General features: G+C 47.3%; 1 protein-coding gene across 4 annotated transcripts in view; it reads right to left on the reverse strand.

The window, feature by feature from the left end:
* SLIT3 (slit guidance ligand 3) overlaps positions 1-20,815 on the reverse strand; it is a 641,659-nt gene that overhangs the window by 33,827 nt on the left and 587,017 nt on the right. For 3 of the 4 annotated variants that reach the window (XM_025387957.1, XM_025387959.1, XM_025387958.1), the window contains 4 exons: positions 12,754-12,825; positions 11,338-11,501; positions 8,413-8,537; positions 1,877-1,974 (listed from right to left, as the gene is read on the reverse strand). In XM_025387957.1, the coding sequence (XP_025243742.1) occupies positions 1,877-1,974; positions 8,413-8,537; positions 11,338-11,501; positions 12,754-12,825 (459 nt within the window). Of the gene's footprint in view, positions 1-1,876; positions 1,975-8,412; positions 8,559-11,337; positions 11,502-12,753; positions 12,826-20,815 lie in introns of all 4 variants that reach the window. The other variant, XM_025387956.1, reaches the window with a different exon arrangement.

Raw genomic sequence — 20,815 nt, forward strand, 5'->3', positions numbered from 1 at the left:
GACGAGCACCGCTCCCCTTCACCTGCCAGGTGCTGGCCCGATGGAGAAGAGTTTCCCTACTCCTTGAGGAGTGCATGTGATCTCTCCCATCACTAGTAACTGGCGCATTGCCTTAACCTTCCACCCGATTTCCCGGATCCTGTAGATCTGGGCCCTTTTCCTTTTCCCCTAAGTTCTAAAAATATTTTCAGTTCATCTGAAACTCTTCAACTGAAGACGGAAATGGGATATTTCTGCTCACTCGAACCTCCAGCTGAGATGGAGAAACACAGTTGCCTGAAGCGGGGAGCTCTTCCCTCATCTGACCCGCATCCCTTGCCTGGGTGGGGCAGCCCAGGCTGTGTGCCCTGGAGGGGTGTTTCCTGGCTGGGGTCCCGTGGCCACCTCCATATTTCTCTGCTCTACGTGAGCCGGCAGGAGTGGGTGGTTTGGCCGACTCCAGGCAGGAAAAGGAACTCTGCCTTGAATTTCACTTTTCAGGAGGCAGAGCTTGATGGAGCTGGTTTGGCAGGTGGACACATGGGCGGGCGGGTTCCCTGGGGAAGAGAACCGGGAGCCCAGAACTTGATTTCTTCCCCAGACCACACAGCAGCCTCTGGCCAGAGTGCTTTTGATATTTAATTGGTTGCAACTTGAGCTCTAAGACACCCACATGTGGCTTGGCATGGGGTGCCCCCACCTTTATTGTCAAGGGGCTGCCGCCCCCCCAACTGGCTCCCCAGGGATGCCAAAGGAGCCCGTTCCCAACAGTCTGTTTTTGTCAGGGTCACAGGCCAGCAAAACTGGGCATCTGAAAGCTGCTGGGGAAGGTGGAAGCAGGAAGGGGTCCTGAGGTTTGGGTGGAAGCCTAATCCCATTCCTAGGACAGGGAGGAGAAAAACCTAAGTGGCTTCTATTCCCTTTTCTTCTTGAAATGTTAATGTCAGGAAGGAAAGAGGACTGGAGGTGGGCTTGGATGATCCAGGAATGAGCATCAGGAGATATGACCTAGGGCAAGTCCATTTCTATGCCTCAGCTTCCCTGTCTGTTCAATGAGGATAATACCTACCTACTGGATAGGGTCATGTAGGGATTTAAATGAGATAATACTTGACTAGTTGGTACCTGGCATAGTAAGCATATAATCAATGCTATTTATTTTATAACTCAGAAAAGCATGGTGGAAGTGCCAGACTGGTGGTCTTTAAGCCTTCACCCAATCTTTCTCTGACTTTAGCCAGCAGCGGACACCTCCCTTATAGGAAGCATGAGGTTGGGACCTGGTTTCAAATCCCTGTACCAATGCTTAATGTAACTCTGGGCAAAGGATTTGTCCCTCTGATGCTTGAACATCCTTATCTGCACGGTGGGGATAAATTGTCCTTCCCTTACAGGGTACGAAGAGCCTTGAGATCATTCCCATAAGGGCCAGTACAGCACAGGCCCTGGGCATGCCCTCGCTGGGTGTAATCTCTGCTTCTTTAGCCTGCCCAGGGAGCCCTCCAAGGTGAGGGATATGGTTTGGCTGTGTCCCCACCCAAATCTCACCTTGAATTACAATAATCCCCAAGTGTCAAGGGTGGGGCCAGGTGGAGATAACTGAATCATGGGGGCAGCTTCTCCCATACTGTTCTCATGGTAGCGAATAAATCTCATGAGATCTGATGGTTTTATAAATGGGAGTTTCCCTGCACAAGCTCTCTTTTGCCTCCTGCCATACAAGATGTGCCTTTGCTTTTCCTTTGCCTCCTGTCATGATTGTGAGGCTCCCTAGCCATGCTGAACTGTGAGTTCATTAAACTTCTTTCCTTTATAAATTACCCAGTCTCAGGTGTGTCTTTATTAGCAGTGTGACAACAAAATAATACAGTGAGGGAGGCCAGGGGTGAGCTGTTACCTGAATCCATCCTTGTGGCTGTCACTCAGGTGGCAGGTGCCTCCATGCTGACAGGGGTTCTGAATGCAGGTGTTGATGGGCACAGTGCAGTCCTTGCCCTGAGGAGCAAAAGAGGGAGAAGCACCTGGTTAGGGGGCCTTCCGGGGCTGCCATGGCCCAGGGGACTTCAGGGGTTCCAGCATGCTCTAGGAGGAGGCTGGGAAGATGACAACAAGCAGCCCCTGGGAAAGGCCTGCTGTGTGACTTGGAGCCCACCCATGGGAGCCCTCACCCCTAGTCACTGCACAGTGAGAAGGGGAAGAGTGATGAGAAGCCCAGAGTTCAGGCTCCAGCCTCACTGCTTCGCCGACTTTGCACCCTTCTCCATCCCAAACTGCAGGGCAAGAGCCCAGGCTATGGATTCAGGCAAAGCTGAATTCACATACAGCTGGTTTCACATTCCAGCTCCATCCCATCTGGCTTGGCTGATCATGACTTCACGAAAGCCTCTTGACCTCTCCAAATCCACCTCACGGGGTTGCTATGAGAGTTAAACTTGAGCTTTCATGTAAGGAAAAGGTTACACAGTGTGTAATCCACCTAGAGCTTAGTAGGTATTCTGTAAATGCTAGAAGGTAACATTACCATGAGCCTCACTGAACCTTAAATATAACCCACAACTTGAGTAGGGAAGAAGGCTGAAGTGTGGCCAGCAGACCTTGTCTCCTACAAAGTGACAACCCCCAGAGATCCATCCTGGATTGATCTGCAGTAACGTCCAGGCTTTGGTATTTATTCTAAAATTCTGAAGGTAAGCCTAAGGTTAGGCCAGGTAGGGAACCCTTGCAATAGAGAGCTCAGGGTGGTGGGGGATTCTTTGGAGCAGGCCCCTCTGAAGGGGATGTGTGAGCTGAGAAGGAGCCAACTGCATAGAAGGAGCCAACTGCATGGAAGGTGGGGAGAGGAGCGCGCCAGGCAGCAGGAGCACCGAGGGCAGCGGCCCTGAGGAAGGCAGCTCCAAGGTAGAGACTGAGCTGCGTGAGACCCACTGTCCCAGGGAGCAGCCCAACTCTTCTTGGCCTTCTGGCTCCCGCTTCTCCCTTGGGAGAAGACCAAGCTCACCCAAGTCTTGGCATGCAGTCCCTTGCAGGACCTGGTAGCGTGGGGTCTGGGGAGGCTACTGCCGCATCCTTTCTGGGCCCTGGGCTCAGTGGCTTGGCACAGACCAGGTGGAGGTGATCGTGGGAGCCCGCCCACTGCCACACCACCTGCTCGCCATCTGCCTGAGAAAATCCTCTTCCCGCTTCTGCTGTTGCCGGTGATGTGATGGAATGGAACTGGGGCCTCCTGGCTGTGATGCCGCAGCCAACTGGGCCGACGGCCTTAGGCCCAGGACAGCCTCTGCTGTGGACCCTCTCAAATGCCAGAGCCTCAGGCCCATCTCTAGCAGCTGGAAGGCATGTGCCATGTCCGTCAGGTTCCCTTCGTGCCCTGTTCCAGCTAAGGGGCCAGTCCGAGGTTTCTTGGAGGGGGACAGGGAGAGTGCAGTTTGGGCTGGTATCTGGTTTTATCCTAAACCATAACAACACAGGGCCCCTTTCTGAAAGTCGGTGTGGAATGGAAACTGTAATACTAATTCTCACTCACATTGCTGAGCACATTTTCCATTCCAGGCCTCATGCTAAGTGTTTTACATTCATGATTGTATATCATGTTCACAACAACCTATGAGATTGGTGTGATAGTTATTACACTCATTTTTACAGACAGGAAAGACAGACTTAGAAAGTGAGGTAATATGGCCAAGATCGCACAGCAGTAAGTGAAACGGGGAGCAAGCAGCTGAACCCAGGCATCCAGCCCAAAGTTAGTGCTGGGAGCCTCTATGTGGGACCACTTAGCCTGCCCCTCTCAAAACACACGTTCTGGGGGCACACAGATGGGAGTGCACATTCTAAGTTGGCTGCTGTGTTCCTTGAGGAAGTGACTAGTTCTCTCTGAGCCTTGTTTTTAACCACTTATGAAATAGAAATAATACGACCTACCCTATGGGGTATTAGTTAATGGTTAGAAATCATATATATGTAAGACGTCTAGCATGTAATGGCAGCTCCATAAATCATAGCGATGCTGCTGCTGCTGCTGCTGCTGCTGCTGCTGCTTGGGGTCTGAGGCAGGGCTGAATGTGAGTGACTAAAATACTTTTTCAGGTATTTGGTTGGTGCCAAATAGTTCCAGAGGTGCATATGTGGGAGTGGTGGCCGCCAACACATGGACTGTGAAGGGCAGGACAAAGAACCTTGAGAAGGTCAAGGCGAGACCTCTCCAGCCCCTGCCTGGGCTAGCCCCTGCTCTGGGGAACTGGCAAGTACCAGTGACTTCAGGTCAAACCCTCCCAACGGTGGCAGTGGCGGTGGTGGTAGAGGTGGTGGCAACTCCTACAGCCTTTCATGCCAAGCACAGAAATCCAGGAGACAGAGCCTAGTGCTTGATGACATGGTAATTGGGCCTGGAAGTAGGGATTTCTGTCACTTACATCTCCTTGAAAAATAATCACTATTGCCAATGCCTGGCTAATTAGCCTGATTCAATTCTCTTCAGCCTCATTTTGCTCAAATCTACCAGATCTGTGATGCTCCGTGGTCCTCCACCACACTTCCTACTCCTCATCCCACTTTGTGTGTGTGTGTGTGTGTGTGTAGGACATGGCCAGGAATCCTGACTGGCTTCCTTTAAAACAGGTGTCGCCAACCCCTGTGCCATGGACTGGTACCGGTCCCTGGCCTGTTAGGAACTGGGCTGCACAGCAGGAGGTGAGCAGACGGGGCCGGAGCATTACCACCAGAGCTCCGCCTCCTGTCAGCTCAGTGGTGGCGTTAGGTTTTCATAGCAGTGCGAGCCCTATTGTGAACTGCGCATGCGAGGGATCTAGGTTGCTCATTCCTGATGAGAATCTAACTAATGCCTGATGATCTGAGGTGGAACAGTTTCATCCGAAGACCCTGATGAAGACCCTAGTTCCGTGAAAAAATTGTCTTCCATGAATCTGGTCCCTGGTGCCAAAAAGTTGGGAATCACTGCTTTAAAAGACACTGAGGGGCGGGCGCGCTGCCTCATGCCTGTACTCCCAGCACTCTGGGAGGCCGAGGTGGGCAGATCATAAGGTCAAGAGATTGAGACCATCCTGGCCAACATGGTGAAACCCTGTATCTATTAAAAATACAAAAATTAGCTGGGCATGGTGGTGTGTGCCTGTAGTCCCAGCTACTCAGGAGTCTGAGGCAGGAGAATCACTTGAACCCAGGAGGCAGAGGTTGCAGTGAGCTGAGATCGTGCCACTGCACTCCAGCCTGGCAACAGAGTGAGACTCTGTGTCACAAAACAAAACAAAACAAAACAAAACAAAACAAAACAAAACAACCACCGGGAACAGCTACCCTCATTGGAAACCTCTTTTTGAGATGGGACCAGGAGTGCTGCTCTAAGTCCTTACTACTCAAAGTGTGCCCCTTGGACTAGTGGCACTGGCATGTCCTGGGAGCTGGTAAAAAATGCACATTCTCAGGCCTGACCTCGGATCTAATGAACTAGAACTTGCATTTTAATAAGCTCTCCAGGTGATTCTTTTGCACACAAAAGTTTGAGGAGCACTGTTCTGAGACACTGAACATATGTGCCTGAAACTAAATGGCTGAAACAGAATCAGCCAACAGATATATTTTTTTCCCCCAAATCTTAAAATAGTGGCAAAATAATGACCCTTTGTGAAGTATCTACTGAATCCTGGCACTGAGGTAGGCAAAGTACACACATAGCCCCTTTTCATCCTCCCAACAGCACTGCATGTGAGTATGAGTATTCTCAGTTACAGGTGGGGAGAGTTAGGCTTAGGGAGAATCTCACTTGGGTTGTGAGTGTAGAGACTTTCTTGCAAGAGATAGCTGAGTTCTAGTTGTAGCTCATGCACTTCCTAAGTGTGAGAGCTTGGGGAAATTATTTCATCTTTATGAACCTTAGTTTCTTCATCTATTAAAAGAGGATAATAAAACTTATTTCACAGGGTAATTAAGAGTGCTGCAAGAGATAATATGTTTAAACTGCTTCACAAAGGCCTGGCATTATAGCAGATTAAGAGTAGCTCCTACCAAATGTTACACAGTGATTCCTGTGCTTTTTTGTAACATTGTGGCTTCCCAAGGTCACTCAGCTAGTAGATGGGAAAATGGAGATATCTAGAAATAGGTAGATAAATGCCTGAACTTTGAGCTCGGTTTTGCAGGCGTCTGGGGATTTCTGTTAACTTAGCCACTCATGCAGAACTACCACCTCAGTCGCTCTGTTTGGGTGGGCTCTAACCCTGGCAAGAAGGAAAGCAGGAGGGACATACTCAGCACAGAGAATGTGATGCAACCCTCAGTTAAAGGATCCCTTGGGTTCAGCCTGCCCCATTTTATGGCTGAGGAAACTGAAGTGGGGAGAAGAGCGGCATCTGTCCAAGGTCATGCATCCTATAGGCACAGGCTCCAGAGGGTCCTGCTTGGTGTTCTTCCCATGGCTACATTCTACTTGTTTCTAACCTGGCAATTCAGACAGGTCCTAAATAGTCAGGGATCCCCAACCTCAGCCCCTGCAATCACTGCACTTGCCAACAGGCAGTGAGTGCAGTGGCCAGGAGCACAGCTTCTAGAGTCAGTTGGTTCTGAGCTTTGAATCCCAACTCCCTTACCTACCATGCTCAGTTTCTTCAACTGTAAAATGAGGGTCATTTTAGGAACTGTATTCTAGGACTCTGATGAGGAGTATGCAAGATAATACACGTGCCTTATTTAGTCTACTGTCAGTACATAGTAGGTACTCAATAAATGCTGGCTCTTATGTTACTGTTATTATCATAGTTATCATCATCATCACCATCTGTACCATTAGCACCATCGCCATCATCAACACCATCACCATCATCACCACTGTCACCTTTGTCATCATCCATCCTCACTGATACCATCACCATCATCACCTTCACCAACATCATCTTCACCATTACCATCAACGTCATGCATCCTAGACCTGCCTGGGCTCAACACTTTCCTCAAGATCAAAATCTCTGTTCAAATTCTTTTAAAATTGACATGATGTTCAGAATCTTGAGAACAAAGTTCAAACAAGTGGCCTTATCCTGCAGTAGCCCTGCAGATACTCTCTTTGCCCTGACCCTGACGGTCAGGTCATGCTTCATAGTGCAGTCAAGTGTAGTTGGAAGAAGCCTGGACTTCAAACCCAGACTCAGGCCAGTGTTAAAGAGAAGGAAGCAAGAATCAGAATGTGAACAGTCTCTTTAGAATAAGGATGATACTACCCATCTCATACGCTGATTATAAACGGCAGAGAAGAACATACATGCATAAGCTCCAGATGAGTGCCTGGCCTTTACTGATGACTCAAAAGAGAACTACACTATGTATGGAATTGAGAATGTTACAAATGCAGTCACAGTTCTAGGAGAAGGACTGAAGTCTCTTGGCAGTTCACAGAGACGTACTGATAATCCTGGATCAAACCAGCAACATATCACCTGCTACTGATGCCCTATTCCACACCCAGGTATGAGGGACCACCATGCAAGGGTAAAGGTAAAAGGCAGCAGTATGCCGGCTTATTGAGTGCCTACTGAACGCCAGGTATCGTCCTAGGTGTATTGCGTACATTACTGTACATTTGATTCTCATGGCAAACCTATGAGGCAGGTCCTAGTTTGCAGCTGGGAAGACAGACGAAATGACTAGCCATGGCCACATAGCTAGTAAATGACAAAGCTGGAATCCACATCTGCTTCTCTGTGTAACTGCACAGTCTGAGTTTTCTCTGCTGAATGCATACAACGGAGTTTGAGAGGATCCACACATCCTGAGGATGTCTGCTGTTAATCTCTATTCTCCCCTCCTATTAATAACATTTTTTTGTGTGTGTGAGTGCCCTGTGACTGTGAATTGATAACATTCTCAGTTCCATACATAGTATATTTCTCTTTTGAATCATCAATAAAGGCCAGGCATTCATCTGGACCTTATACATTTATTCTCTTCTCTGCTTTTTATAATCAGCGTATGAAATGAGGGTGCATGGGTCTAGGACTCCGTGGTAAGTTTAAGGCTTTGGAGGTGGCTGGTTTCAAAGGGAATCCTTTGGCTCTTTTGTCCCGGGCCCATAGGTGGCACTCTGACACTATCTGCTAGAAGCAAGCCATAGTCTAGAAATACATCAGGTAGTCCCATTCCCCAGAGTGAGGCTGCCTCTAAGCCTGTCACTACACACACACAATCCCCCTGGGGACAGAGACCTGGGGATGCCAGCTCACTCTCACTCCACCTGCATCAGATGTGGGCATTAGACAGGCTGCCTGAAACTCTGGGCTTGCATTTGGGGTGGTGACCTGTGCGATGGACTCATCCAGGCTGTCCCTTGGAGAAGGGAGGGTACGCAGGGCACAGTGCCCCTCTCTAGGGCCAGGGCTGAAGGAGGAGCCTGAGGCATGAATGTGGGGGGCAGGGCCTCCAGCATACCTTGTAGCTGTAGGGGCAGGCACAGCGGTACAGCTCCACAGGGTCCTGGGTGCATGTCCCGTTATTCTTGCATGGGCTGGAGAGGCAGGCATTGCATTTGGCTGCAATGTTGATGTCCACAGGCCCTGGGCAGCAAAACCAGAGTACTGACAGCAGGTCCTGAGTGCACTCACTGCCACACCTCCCTTCCCCTCTGCTTTGGGCCCTCCCTCAGCCAGCGCCAGCCCCTCCCCAACTCCATGCCCAGATGGCAGCTGGCTCTCCTCAACCAGCACGTCCAGTCCAGCTAGCGTCCCATTAATTCAGCCACTGTCCAGCGAGGAAAAGTCACAGTGGGACATCATTCAGAAACACTTCTGCAGTCAAATCAATTACTGTAATTAGCCTGATCCGATTTTGGTGCTAATCTGCAAACAATGCACCATAATTAGAAACCCCCTGTGTATCTTTTCACATTCCAGGAAGCTCTGAGCCCAGACTCTATTTGGACCTCCCATTTTTCTAGCCACAAATACCCCTCCCCATGGAACAGTCTGTGCCAGGCTAAGCAGGGCATAGTGCTTGGGCCAAAGGCACACAGAGGAAGTCCCCCCTGGAAAACCTTGGAAGAAAGAAATGGATGGCCCCAGAGGACACGGCAATGATGTTGACAATGGACGGAAAACTGCTCAGGTCCATGTGACATCTGTGACCATTTCAGCTGTGCTTGCTTTAGCTGCAAGCACTGGAGGGAGGTCAGGGTCCTTCGCAGAGCTTTGCAAAGGGGGCTCTGTCCTGCTGCTGCAGCCAGCTTTGACAATGAGCCCTGGATAAACAGGCCATACGTAGTGTCAGGACTATAAATGACCTTGGGGCTAACAGTCATCAACTTGGAGATGGGCTGAGATGAACTTCAGTGAGTGACCATTTGTGGATGAGTAAACAGAGTGGCCTGATTGAGTGCTGGTACTAGGGGGCTCAATCCGGCTTCACAGTAGAATAGGAAGACTATCTGTCTTGGTTTGCTTGGGGCTGAGGGGGTTTGCAGGACACAGAGCTTTCAGTCCTAAAACCAAGAATGGCCCAGACAAAACCTGGATGACTTGGCTGCCTTACACTACCAGCTACAGTGCTTTTGTTTTTTGAAATGGAGTTTCACTCTCTTGCCCAGGCTGGAGTGCTGTGGCGCAATCTTGGCTCACTGCAACTTCCACCTCCCGGATTCAAGCAATTCTTCTGCCTCAGCCTCCCGAGTAGCTGGGATTACAGACATGCACCGCCACACCTGGCTAATTTTTGTATTGTTAGTAGAGATGGGGTTTCCTCTTGTTGGGCAGACTGGTCTTGAACTCCTGATCTCAAGTGATCCACCTGCCTCAGCCTCCCAAAGTGCTGGCATTAGAGGCGTGAGCCACCATGCCCAGACCCCAGCTGCAGTGCTTTTAAAAGTCCCCACACCCAGGTTGTGCCCCAGACCAATTTAATCAAAACCTAGAGGGTGGAGCCAGGCTTCAGTAATTTTAAAAGCTCCTATATGATTTCCAAAGTGTGCAGCCAAGATTGAGAACTATACTATTCTTGGCCTAGGTGAGCCTCTGTAGTATCAGATCAGATATCTTAGAAGCAGGAAGAGGAAAATTAAAATTAGCTTTAAGCCAATGGAATGTTTTTCTGCTTGCAGCAGAAGTATGGGACACACTAAAGTTTGAGAGGGTAATTAAAGTATATCTATATATCAAAATAAGTATTAAGCCTCTCAGAGATGAGCAAAAGATATTAACAGACAATTGTGTATACAAATGAGAAGTAACTTTTTGATAAAAAATTCAGGTTCCCCAATAACAAAAGACAAAAATAAAAGGAGTTTTTTTTTTTTTAACCTATTGAATTAGCAAGGATGAGAAAATAAGAGAAAATAACGACAGAGTCTAATGAAAAATGCAATCGAAGGATGCTACTGGGGATGTAAATGGGTTATAACCCTTTTTGAAAATCAGTTTGGCAAAATGTGTGAAGACCTTAAAAATAATAATATACTTTGATTCAGTAATTTCTGTTCTCTGAATCTTATCTGAGAACATGATTTCAAATAGAGAAAGATCTTTATGTGTCAATGGTAAGAAAAAAAAAATGGAAATACTCTAAAGTTCAAAACCAGAAATGGATTAAGTAAGTGGTACTGGAATATTATGGCTTGATGATGAAGACTGTGCATTATGGAATCAGATAGACCTGGAAGCCTGTTAAGCCTTGATTTTCTCATTTTTAGAAATGAGGATAATATTAAAAGTTGATCACATAGAGGCATTAGAGAATTAAATAAGCTGTTATATGAAGAATGAGAAAAAAAATACACGAGAAGGTGCTTAACATCATTCCTGTTGCATAAGAACTCAGTAGTAGTTTGTTGTTATAATAATATGATCAATAAAAAAATCACATGTACAGTAAGTTTGCCGGGTAAAATGAGAAAATGCTTATGTTTTAATAATATTGGATAAAAAAATGCAGGTTGGAAAAGATTTTTCTCAAGGCCAGGTGCAGTGGCTTATGCCTGTAATCCCAGCATTTTGGGAGGCCAAAGCAGGACGATCATTGGAGATCAGGAGTTTGAGACCAGCCTGTGCAACATAGTGAGAACTTGTCTCTACAAAAGATGAAAAAAAAAAAAAAAATTCTCCACTATAGAAAGACATGTACAGAAAGAAGTCAGTGAGGACATGTGTGGCAATGCCAGCAGGGGACTTGGAGAGAATGACACTTGGCCCATTAGATGAGGGTCCACATCAGCGTCAGCATCTGAGCCTCTTTGTGTGGGACCCATGGAAGAGACAGGGTGAAGGTTTCTGAAGCCGCATCTCTTGAGATGCCCTGCTCTGACAGGTTGCTGGGAACACAACAGACCCCACAAGGGACAGGGGACGGTGGGGTGTGGGCGTCACCTACCTTTGCACTGGAAGCGGTGGGTTGGGGTGGTGAGCAGGAGCCTGTCAGCCATGGGCTCAGGGCTACTGCAGCGGGCGATGCCAGGCTCCTTGTACCCTGCCTTCACCCACTCTGACAGCCACCGAAGACTGCAGTCACAGTGGAGTGGGTTGGTTCCCAGTGCCCTAGGAGGCAGGACAGGAAGTCAGGGCCCCCTGCCCAGCTTGGCCTGTAGGCTTCATGTCTTCGGCTCTCTGGAAATGCATTTTCAGACTTTGGCTAGGCTGGAGGTGTCCAACATGGGGCCAGCGGAGTAGTCGTCTCCACTGTGGCAAAGTTAATGTCTCCAGAGTGTACTTCCAATGCTGTTGATGTTTCAACTCCCATCCCAGCCCCTTCCACTTCTGAGGAGTGGTTCTCACCTATGCAGTTAAGACTCACTCGTCAACTCAACCCCATCCTAGCTCCTTTAGGGAGCTTCCTGGATCTCTGGCCATCTGATTATCTGGTTCCCTTGTCCTGCCAAAGGGCCCACTGGAGGATATACTCTGCAGAGAAGGTACTGAAACCCAGCAACCTAGGAAGCAGCTTCAGACCACTTGACTGAAGAATGCAGGGGAGGAGGGTTAAGTCCAGTATAGACATCTCCAAAGTTGTGACTGGGAAGAAAATACTAGAAATTCTGTTTTTTTAAAAAAACTGTATCTTTTAACGATTCTATTTTTGAAAGTTTTAGAATATGCATATGTAGTATATCCATCTTATAGTGTATGCACACATGAAAATAATTAAATATGCATATAGAAGGAATACAAACTCGAAAATGTTCACTGACAGAGGTGTATAAAAAAAATATAGAGACCCCTGATCTGGGGAAGAGAGGTCTGGCCTGGGAGTGAGGGAACCTAGGTTCTAGTCCAACATCTCACTGACCTGATAGTCAACCTTTAGCTAGTCACCTAATATTTATGGGCCTCTGTTTCCTGTGTAAAATAAGAAGGGATACCTGTTGCAGAGTGTAGAGTGGTTAAGAATATGTGCTTTGGAGTCAAGGCAAACCTGGATCTGATCCTGGGCCCTGCCATCTGCTAGCTGTGCCATGCTTAGACACAATGTTATTATATATAATAAAAGGATAAAAATGCCTTACAGCTGCAAGAAATAAATCGAAAACTTATCTAACGTGTTCAGCCCATAGTACGTGTTTTCTATTAGTTCTTATTAAATATTTACACTGTTTACATAATTGAGGATTCCTTTGAAGGCTTCTGAGGTGGGGAACAAGACAATATGCATGGTGTGGATACATTGTTGTAAAATATACTGTATGCATAAGGAAAGGACATGTGCCAAAATGCTGACACTGATGACATTGTCGCTGACACTTCCACGCTTTCATGTTTTGAATGCGCACTGGGGAGAAAGACCGCTACTTACAGATGGGATAGAGATGTGAGGTCGTTGAAGGAGCCTTCAGGAACGCTGGAAATGTCGTTGCCATGGAGGGTTCTGAAGCAGAGGGCACAGGTCGGAAGGTTAGTATCCAGTAATTTGAATTTAGCACATTTTCTCAGGGTGTCCAGTGCCTGGTCTTGCCACCCTTCAGTTTTGCTCAGAGCCCCACTGCTCCTAGCAGTAGCTGCTGCCCCCTTTGCTCTGGGTGCATGAATGTTCTATGCCCAGCTCAGCAGCAAGGATGGAGGGAGTAGAGGGTCTGGGGAAGAAGCGGGTGGACTTTTCAATCTGATAGACCTGAGGTGAAATCAGAAACCAGTCTCTTTTAGCTGTGGAACACTGGATAAGTTATGTCACTTTTCTGGGCCTTCCTTTTTGCGGCTGAAAAATGAAGAGACGTATCTACCCAAGGGAGTTCCTAGAGTTTCAGAGATCATGTGAAGAGCTGTGCTTAAGACCGGAAGTTCTGGAGCCAGGCTGTGTGCAGTCAAACCTGACTTTGTCGCTCACCAGCTGTGTGACTGAGGGCAAAGCAATTTACCCTCTCTGTGCCTCAGCCTCTGTTGTAAAATAAGTATGAGAATAAAAAGACTTGCCATGGAAAGTTGTCATGGGTCTGTTCATCCACGTAGAGAGAGCCAGCATTTTCTAAGTGCTGAATGACTAATCAATATTAATATTTGTGAAAGAGTCTTGAAGGGTATCTGGTATCAAGGAGCTCAGTAAATTAGTTCCCTTCGTATTTACCTAAAGAGATCTTAAGGGGGTTGAGAAATGCTACCAATCCCAGCTTCGGTGACAGAGGGAGGGGGTCCTCAGCTCCCCAGGAGAGTCTCTGGAGCCGAACACTCACTGTTATGGAAATGGCTTTGGCATCAGCCACACACACACACACGAGTCTGGCACTTGTGTGCACCTGAGTGCCTCTTCCCACAGCATGTCAGAAGGGCTGGGCACCCCACCTGGTATTAATCATGCCTCTCTCCACCCTGTGGTGTAGGCAGCTAGGAGCTATTCCCACTTACACAGTGGTGCCATATACTAAGCCTTCCACAAATGCCTGGAGGACAGGTGCATGAAAAAATTCAATGAACACTGCTCCGTGCTCAAGTAGCAACACGAGCACATCCACAACACATAGATTATATTCCCCATTAAAGGATTAATCATCAACTGCATTAAAAAATCTGCAAATTCATAGAAACTCAAAGGCTTCTTTAGTGACTGATGGGCACCATCACCTGTGTTGGCGATAATCACCCTTCAGGGTAAGGACTAACAACTTTATTGCAGGCAGAGAGTCCTGGTAGAACAAAGAGACAATTAATGCTGACAGTGGAAGTACAGATGGAATAATAACGAATGAATTTGCTCTTCTTCTCCCTTCAACTGAAGTTAGCTTGCCCTTGGTCTTCAACTGACATAGAGACATGAGCCTAATTACTCTTGATAGAGAACAGTGGCTCTCACACTGAGTGAGCTTCGGAAGCTAGTAAATATGCAGATTCCTGAGCCCCACTTCCAAAGGTTCTGATTCAGTGGGTCTGGGGCGGGGCCTGAGATTCTGCATTTCTGACAAAGTCTGAGGTGATGCTGATGCCAGTAGCAAGGGTTCAAAAGATTTCTCCTTTTGCTTCAAGGCAAGGCCCTTATTTCTCTCCTCTTTCCATGTAATCTCCTCTTTTCTTTCTCCTCTTAGTTACCCTCTGTGGACATCCTCATCACCATCGGCTCCTTCCCCTCCCACCTCACAGTTCTCTGGTGAAATTCGCAGGGTGAAAGTGAACCTCAATGCTTAGGCAGTTAGGACAGCAGGAAGAAGGCAAACAGCCATCCAGAGTGTTCATGACAGCTTCTCGCCTCCCCGGGGAAGGAAGAGCTAGAAGCACTTCCTAACACTTTGATCAGCATCATTTAGCCTCTAATTCATGAGGCTATTTATGAATCACACCAGCCCCTGACTGCTATTGACTTTGATGGCTTCACGGCTGCTTGCTGTTTTGCATATGCACCCAGCTTCATTGTTAGTCATTTCCAAATGAGGCCTAATTTTAAAACACCAGACGACCCAAGGGCAGCTTTAGCGTTGTGACACCTGCAAGTCAGGCTCCATTCTCTACTAAAAATACAAAAATTAGCCAGGTGTGGTGGTGGGCACCTGAAATCCCAGCTACTCAGGAGGCTGAGGCAGGAGAATTGCTTGAACCCAGGAGGCGGAGGTTGCAGTGAGCCGAGATCATACCATTGTACTCCAGCCTGGGAGACAAGAGCGAAACTCCATCACAAACTAACAAACCAACCAACCTGCAGAGTAACAGGATTGTAACTTACTAGGACAACTCATTAAATCTGCCTACACTGCAGGTTCTCCATCCTGGTTTGGCCCCCAAAGAAGTACTCTTGCCTGTCAAACCACCACCCTAAAGGACAGAGAAGTGGAAGAACGAGTGCTCCTTCCGCTTTCTCCTCCCCTTCTCCCTGATGCCTCCCAGACGCTGGGCTGGCAAGCAACCGTCAACTCTCAGTGACTCATTTTCAAGCACTTGGAACTCCTCCTCCTCACCTAACCCTTAGGGGATGTTAAAGGCAAACTTAAGAATTTCAGAATGCGGATGAGGGCATCACCAGGGCAACATTAGGGTACAACCATTCCTCAGTTCTGGGCTGCATGAACCTTGGGTCTGTGAACCCCTAAGTCCTACAGTTCATACAATGAACAGTGGGAACTATCCTCATTCTAAATGTGGGTAGGGCTGCGTGAATTCTCTTCTGAGCAGGCTAAGCTGTTCCCAGGTGATCTGGGGGTTAAGAACCAAAGGCTCTGGAGTCAGCCTGCCTGGGTGTGAATCCCTCCTCTGTACTGGCTGTGTGAGCTGAGACAACTGACTTTTGGTTTGTCAGATTTTTTGGTTTCTCAGATCTTTTGGTTTCTCAGATTTTTCATCTCTAAAATGGAGGAATTCTTAGTAACTACATCTAGTAGACATTTTTAGGGGGTGTGGGTTTCTCGGTATCAATGCTCTTTTCTGTAGCAGTTCCTCTATTTTCTACTGGGGATCACCATGCCCCACCTCTTGGTCCCAGTGGTTTGGCCTCTGTAGGAAGCTACGGCTCAGGTCTGGCCAATCAGAGTCACAGTGATTGGTGTGAGGTTGAGCGTGCAACCTAAGGGAGCCGAGGAGAGACACTTCTGGGGCTTTCTCTGGAACGACGAGGACAGAAACAGTTTAATTTTGTGGGGTGGCTAAGCTACTAGAATGTAAACTTTTAGCCCATCGGGACCCTCTGTGTCTTAAACAGAGAAAGACTGCCTGAGAATGAAATCCACTTAGGAAAACAGGGCGGAGAGGCAGAGACACATTTCTTTTTATTTTTTATTTTATGACTATTTTTTGAGACAGAGTCTCACTTTGTTGCCCAGGCTGGAGTGCAGTGGCACAATCTTGGCCCACTACAACTTTTGCCTCTCGGGTTCAAGCGATTCTCCTGCCTCAGCCTCCTGAGTAGCTGGGATTACAGATGTGCATCACTATGCCTGCCTAATTTTTGTGTTTTTAGTAGAAATGGGGTTTTGCCATCTTGGCCAAGCTGGTCTTGAACTCCAGACCTCACAAGTGATCCACCTGCTTTGGCCTCCCAAAGTGCTGGGATTACAGGCGTGAGCCACTGCGCCTGGCCTACGTACTTCTTTTTCAGACAGTCTCACTCTGTTGCCAAGCTGGGGTGCAGTGGCCTGATCTCAGCTCACTGCAACCTCCACTACCTGGGTTCAAGTGATTCTTCTGCCTCAGCCTCCTGAGTAGCTGGGACTATAGGTGTGCGCCCACTAGGCCCAGCTAATTTTTGTATTTTATTTATTTATTTTTTTAGTAGAGACAGTGTTTCACCCTGTTGGCCAGGATAGTCTCCATCTCTTGACCTCAGGATCTGCCCGCCTCAGCCTCCCAAAGTGCTGGGATTACAGACACATTCTGACAGTATCATTGCAGTGCCTGCATCCAGCCCTAGAGCCCGGTATCTTCCAGTGCATTCTTCAGTTATCTGAGCTGATACATTCTCTTTATGCTTAAGGTGGTTTGAGCAGATTTTCTTCCTCTTTGCCCAGGAGGAAAGCTAATATACCACTTCATAAGCTAGCTGTGAGGATTGAAAGACTGGATGCCAGGGGTTCAGAAGCACTCAGTCACATCAGCTATGATGATTGCTATCATTGTCATGACTCCTCCTCTATGTTTTTGAGTGGATTTTGGGGCCAGTCCTCTGGGAGTTACCCACATAGGGTAGAAGCCTGAAAGTGCGCAGCTTGTATGTCAAAGGCCATGGTGAGTCCTGTGACCTGATTCCAGGACTGCAGAGGAGACACTGCATTTTGGCAGAGTGGTCAGTGCCTGTCTCCTTTCTCTCTGCGTCTTCCATTTCACCCCACTCCTCAATTCCCATCAGAGGCCTCTCTGGGTGAGGAAGAAAACACCTCATTTTTACACAGGCCAGCTCCCTCCAATCTGAAATGGGTGCAGATAAAAACAGATGCTAGTCTGCGATGGGGAAGCAGGTAGAATGTGGTAGAAAGAGCACTGGGCTAGGAGCCCAGAGGTGAGTCCCAGCCTTGGTTCTGCCTGTGCCTTGGGGCTACTCGGCAGCATCTCTTCCCACTCCTGCCCCCAGAAGCCAAATTGCAGCCACACCTGTGGCTTCTTGTGATTCCCCCGGTGATATGCCTTTCCTGACTTCAGGGCCCCTGTCCAGGACATTTATGTTCTCCTGGCCTAGAATGTTCTTCTCTCCCATCCCTACTTAGGTAACCCCCTCTGGTTTCTCAGTCTCAGTCCTTCCTGAAAGCACAAGTTAAGAAGAGTGATTCTGAAAACAAATAGTCTCGGGTTTAAATTCCAACTTGACTACCTACTGATTGCATCACTTTGGGCAAGTTACTTCATCTCATTCAGCCTCTATTTACTGATCTGTGAAATGGGGATAACAGTGGTGTATCCTTCACAAGGTAGAAGGTGACTAAGATAACATAACCAAAGCACTCAGCCCTGTGTGCAGCGCATAGCCACGGTTTGATGAATGTCAGTGGTGATTATTAACCTTCCTTTCAGAAAGCCTTTTGGGTGGCTAAGACTGGGTTGCGTGCCTCTCACTTGCATCCCCATGGCTCTTCTCTCAGGTATCACCCTGTATTGTAGTTGCTTATTTACTTACTTCTCCTTCTAGACCAAGAGCTCCCTGAGGGCAGCAATTGTGTCTCATTCACATTCTGTTTTCTTTCCCCCTTCAGAGTTAAGCACAGCAACTAACCCATAGCCGGTATTCAGGAGAGGAAGAAGAAGAGAGCGATCTTGAACAAGTCAGTAAACCTCTCTGAATCTGTCTTTTCTTTTCTTTTTTTTTTTTTTGAGACTGAAACTTGCTCTGTGGCCCAGTCTGGAGTGCAGTGGTGCTATCTCGGCTCACTGCAAACTCCGCCTCCCAGGTTCACGCCATTCTCCTGCCTCAGCCTCCCGACTAGTTGGACTACAGGCACCGCCACCACGCCCGGCTAATTTTTTGTATGTTCAGTGGAGATGGGGTTTCACCATGTTATCCAGGATGGTCTCCATCTCCTGACCTCATGATCCGTCCGCCTCGGTTTCCCAAAGTGCTGGGATTACAGGTGTGAGCCACTGTGCCTGGCCTGTCTTTTCTTCTTATACATGAAACGTTTGGACAGAAAAATTTTCATTATTCACTCTTCAATCCTAAATTCTGCAGTTAAACTTTTGTTTATTCATTTTTATTTTAGAGATGTCAAAGTGCCAGCCCTCGCCCATGGTTGGGAGGCCACAGTGAGTCACCCTCTGGCTCAGCAGAAGAATTTTTCTGATGCTCTAATAGCTGGTCAAAAGTGGAATAGAGTTGCCTGGTAAGGGAGTGAGCTCTTTGTCTCAGAAGGTAATCAAGCAAAGGGCTTCTTTCCATGGATGTTTTAAGGAGAATTCAGGCAATTAGTAGAGCAGTGATGAACAGCCCCATGTGTATAAACAGCACAATTCTCACTTCAGGGACTAGGAGCTAAAAATACTGAGGATGGTGAATGATAAAGGATGCTGAATGATAATCCCACTGGCTCCTTCATGGGCACACACTGAAATTGCCTGCCAGAGCTAACGGATTCCAGGTGGCCCTCCTGTGCTTGGGGCAAGACAGTTGGGACCACACACATACAAGGCATGTGACTTGGTGTGGGGCAAAGATCAGGGGATGCATGGATCCCCTAAGAAGGATGAGGATGTCCACAAGAATGTTCTCTTTTTGCTATTTTCAGATTCGGAGCCAAGTAGAAAAAGCATTTTTCACACAATGTTTTGTACTCAGGGCTAAACGACCACCCTCCTGTTGTGCTCTCCTGAAATGTATTCATATCCACCCATACACAGACACACACCCACGCACGCACGCACACACACATTCCCTCTCTCTCTCTTAAATGTCAATTTTCTCTTCCTGCTTTCCAGATCACTTTTTGGCCTTTGTCTACTCCAAAACTAAACCTTGACACTCATTCTTCTTCCTGCTGCAAACACCCAACATCTCTGGGTCTCTGGTCATTTCTGAAAGTTTAATTAAAAGAATGAAACCCCTCAGAAATGAGGAAAGAATATATAAATGTTCAAATGCAGTTGTAGATAATGTAATTCTTGATTTTAAAAAGCCAATCTTTCTTCTAGCTCCCTCAGTTGTAAATATGTTACCATCTATGTTGCCATCTTCGTTCATCTTTATTGATTTATTATTTTTTTTGAAACAAGGTCTTGCTCTGTGTTATCCAGGCTGGAGTGCAGTGGCTCAATCACTGCTCACTGCAGCCTCCACTTGCCTGCCTCAATTGATCCTCCCACCTCAGCCTCCCGAGTAGCTAGGACTACAGGCACACACCACCATGCCTGGCTAATTTTTGTAGTTTTAGTAGGGACAGGGTTTCACCATATTGGTCAGGCTGGTCTTGAACTCCTGACTTCAGGTGATCCACCCGCCTTGGCCTCCCGAAGTGCTGGGATTACAGGCGTGAGCCACCCTACCCGGTCTTCATTCATCTTTACCTTTGCCTTCATTTGTTATAGAAATGACTTTATATAAACATATCACATTTTTTTCATTTGCTCTCTTACAGTCTTTCTTCATAGGTATAAATGTCTACAAGTTATAATTGTAACACATATACAAGTTAGGTATATTTCTCCATGTAGCGCTATGCGATGAGCGCTTCCCCACAGTGCTAAGTTTTCGTCTTTGCCTCTTTTAATAATTGCACTTCATTGACTGGTTGCCTCATGGTTTCCTTAAACATTTCCCCACTGTGGCCCTTGTAGGTAATATTTAAAATTTAGGTTAAAAAAAACAGTACAACAAAGATTTTAATGCACAGAACCTTTCCCTCATTTTGGATGATTCTTTAACCTAAATTCCTAGGTGTGTAATTAGTGGGAGAAAGGATACAAATATTGTAAAAGAAATGTAGCCTATAAACATTTTTACTTTTCCTGAATTGGCCCTTAGGCAGAAAACGGTTGCTCCCCACTGAGGTAGATGGTTGGACTGAGGTGCTCTAAGATCCCTCGTTATGCACAAAATCTCATGATTCTAAAATGATGATGCTAAAAGCCTATTAATTCTTTTTTTTTTCCTTTTGAGACAAGGTCTGGCTCTATTGCCCAGGTTGGAGTACAATGGCATGATCTCAGCTCACTGCAACCTCCGCCTCCCAGGCTCAAACCATTCTCCCACTTCCACCTCCCAAGTAGCTGGGACCACAGGAGCATGTTCCCATGCCTGGCTAATTTTTTGTATTTTTTTGATAGAGACAGGGTTTCGCCATGTTGCCCAGACTAGTCTTGAAGTCCTGGGCTCAAGCAATCCTCCTGCTTCGACCTCCCAAAGTGGTGGGATTACACTTTGGTGTGAGCCACCACGCTGGGGCAAGCCTACTCACTCGTATTTCAAGAAGCAAGTGCCAGCGTGTTGTATGGTTACATGTACCGCTGATGAACTCATGGCAGTAGTA

Source organism: Theropithecus gelada, chromosome 6 (assembly GCF_003255815.1).
Source record: "Theropithecus gelada isolate Dixy chromosome 6, Tgel_1.0, whole genome shotgun sequence".
Classification (NCBI taxonomy): Eukaryota; Metazoa; Chordata; class Mammalia; order Primates; family Cercopithecidae; genus Theropithecus; species Theropithecus gelada.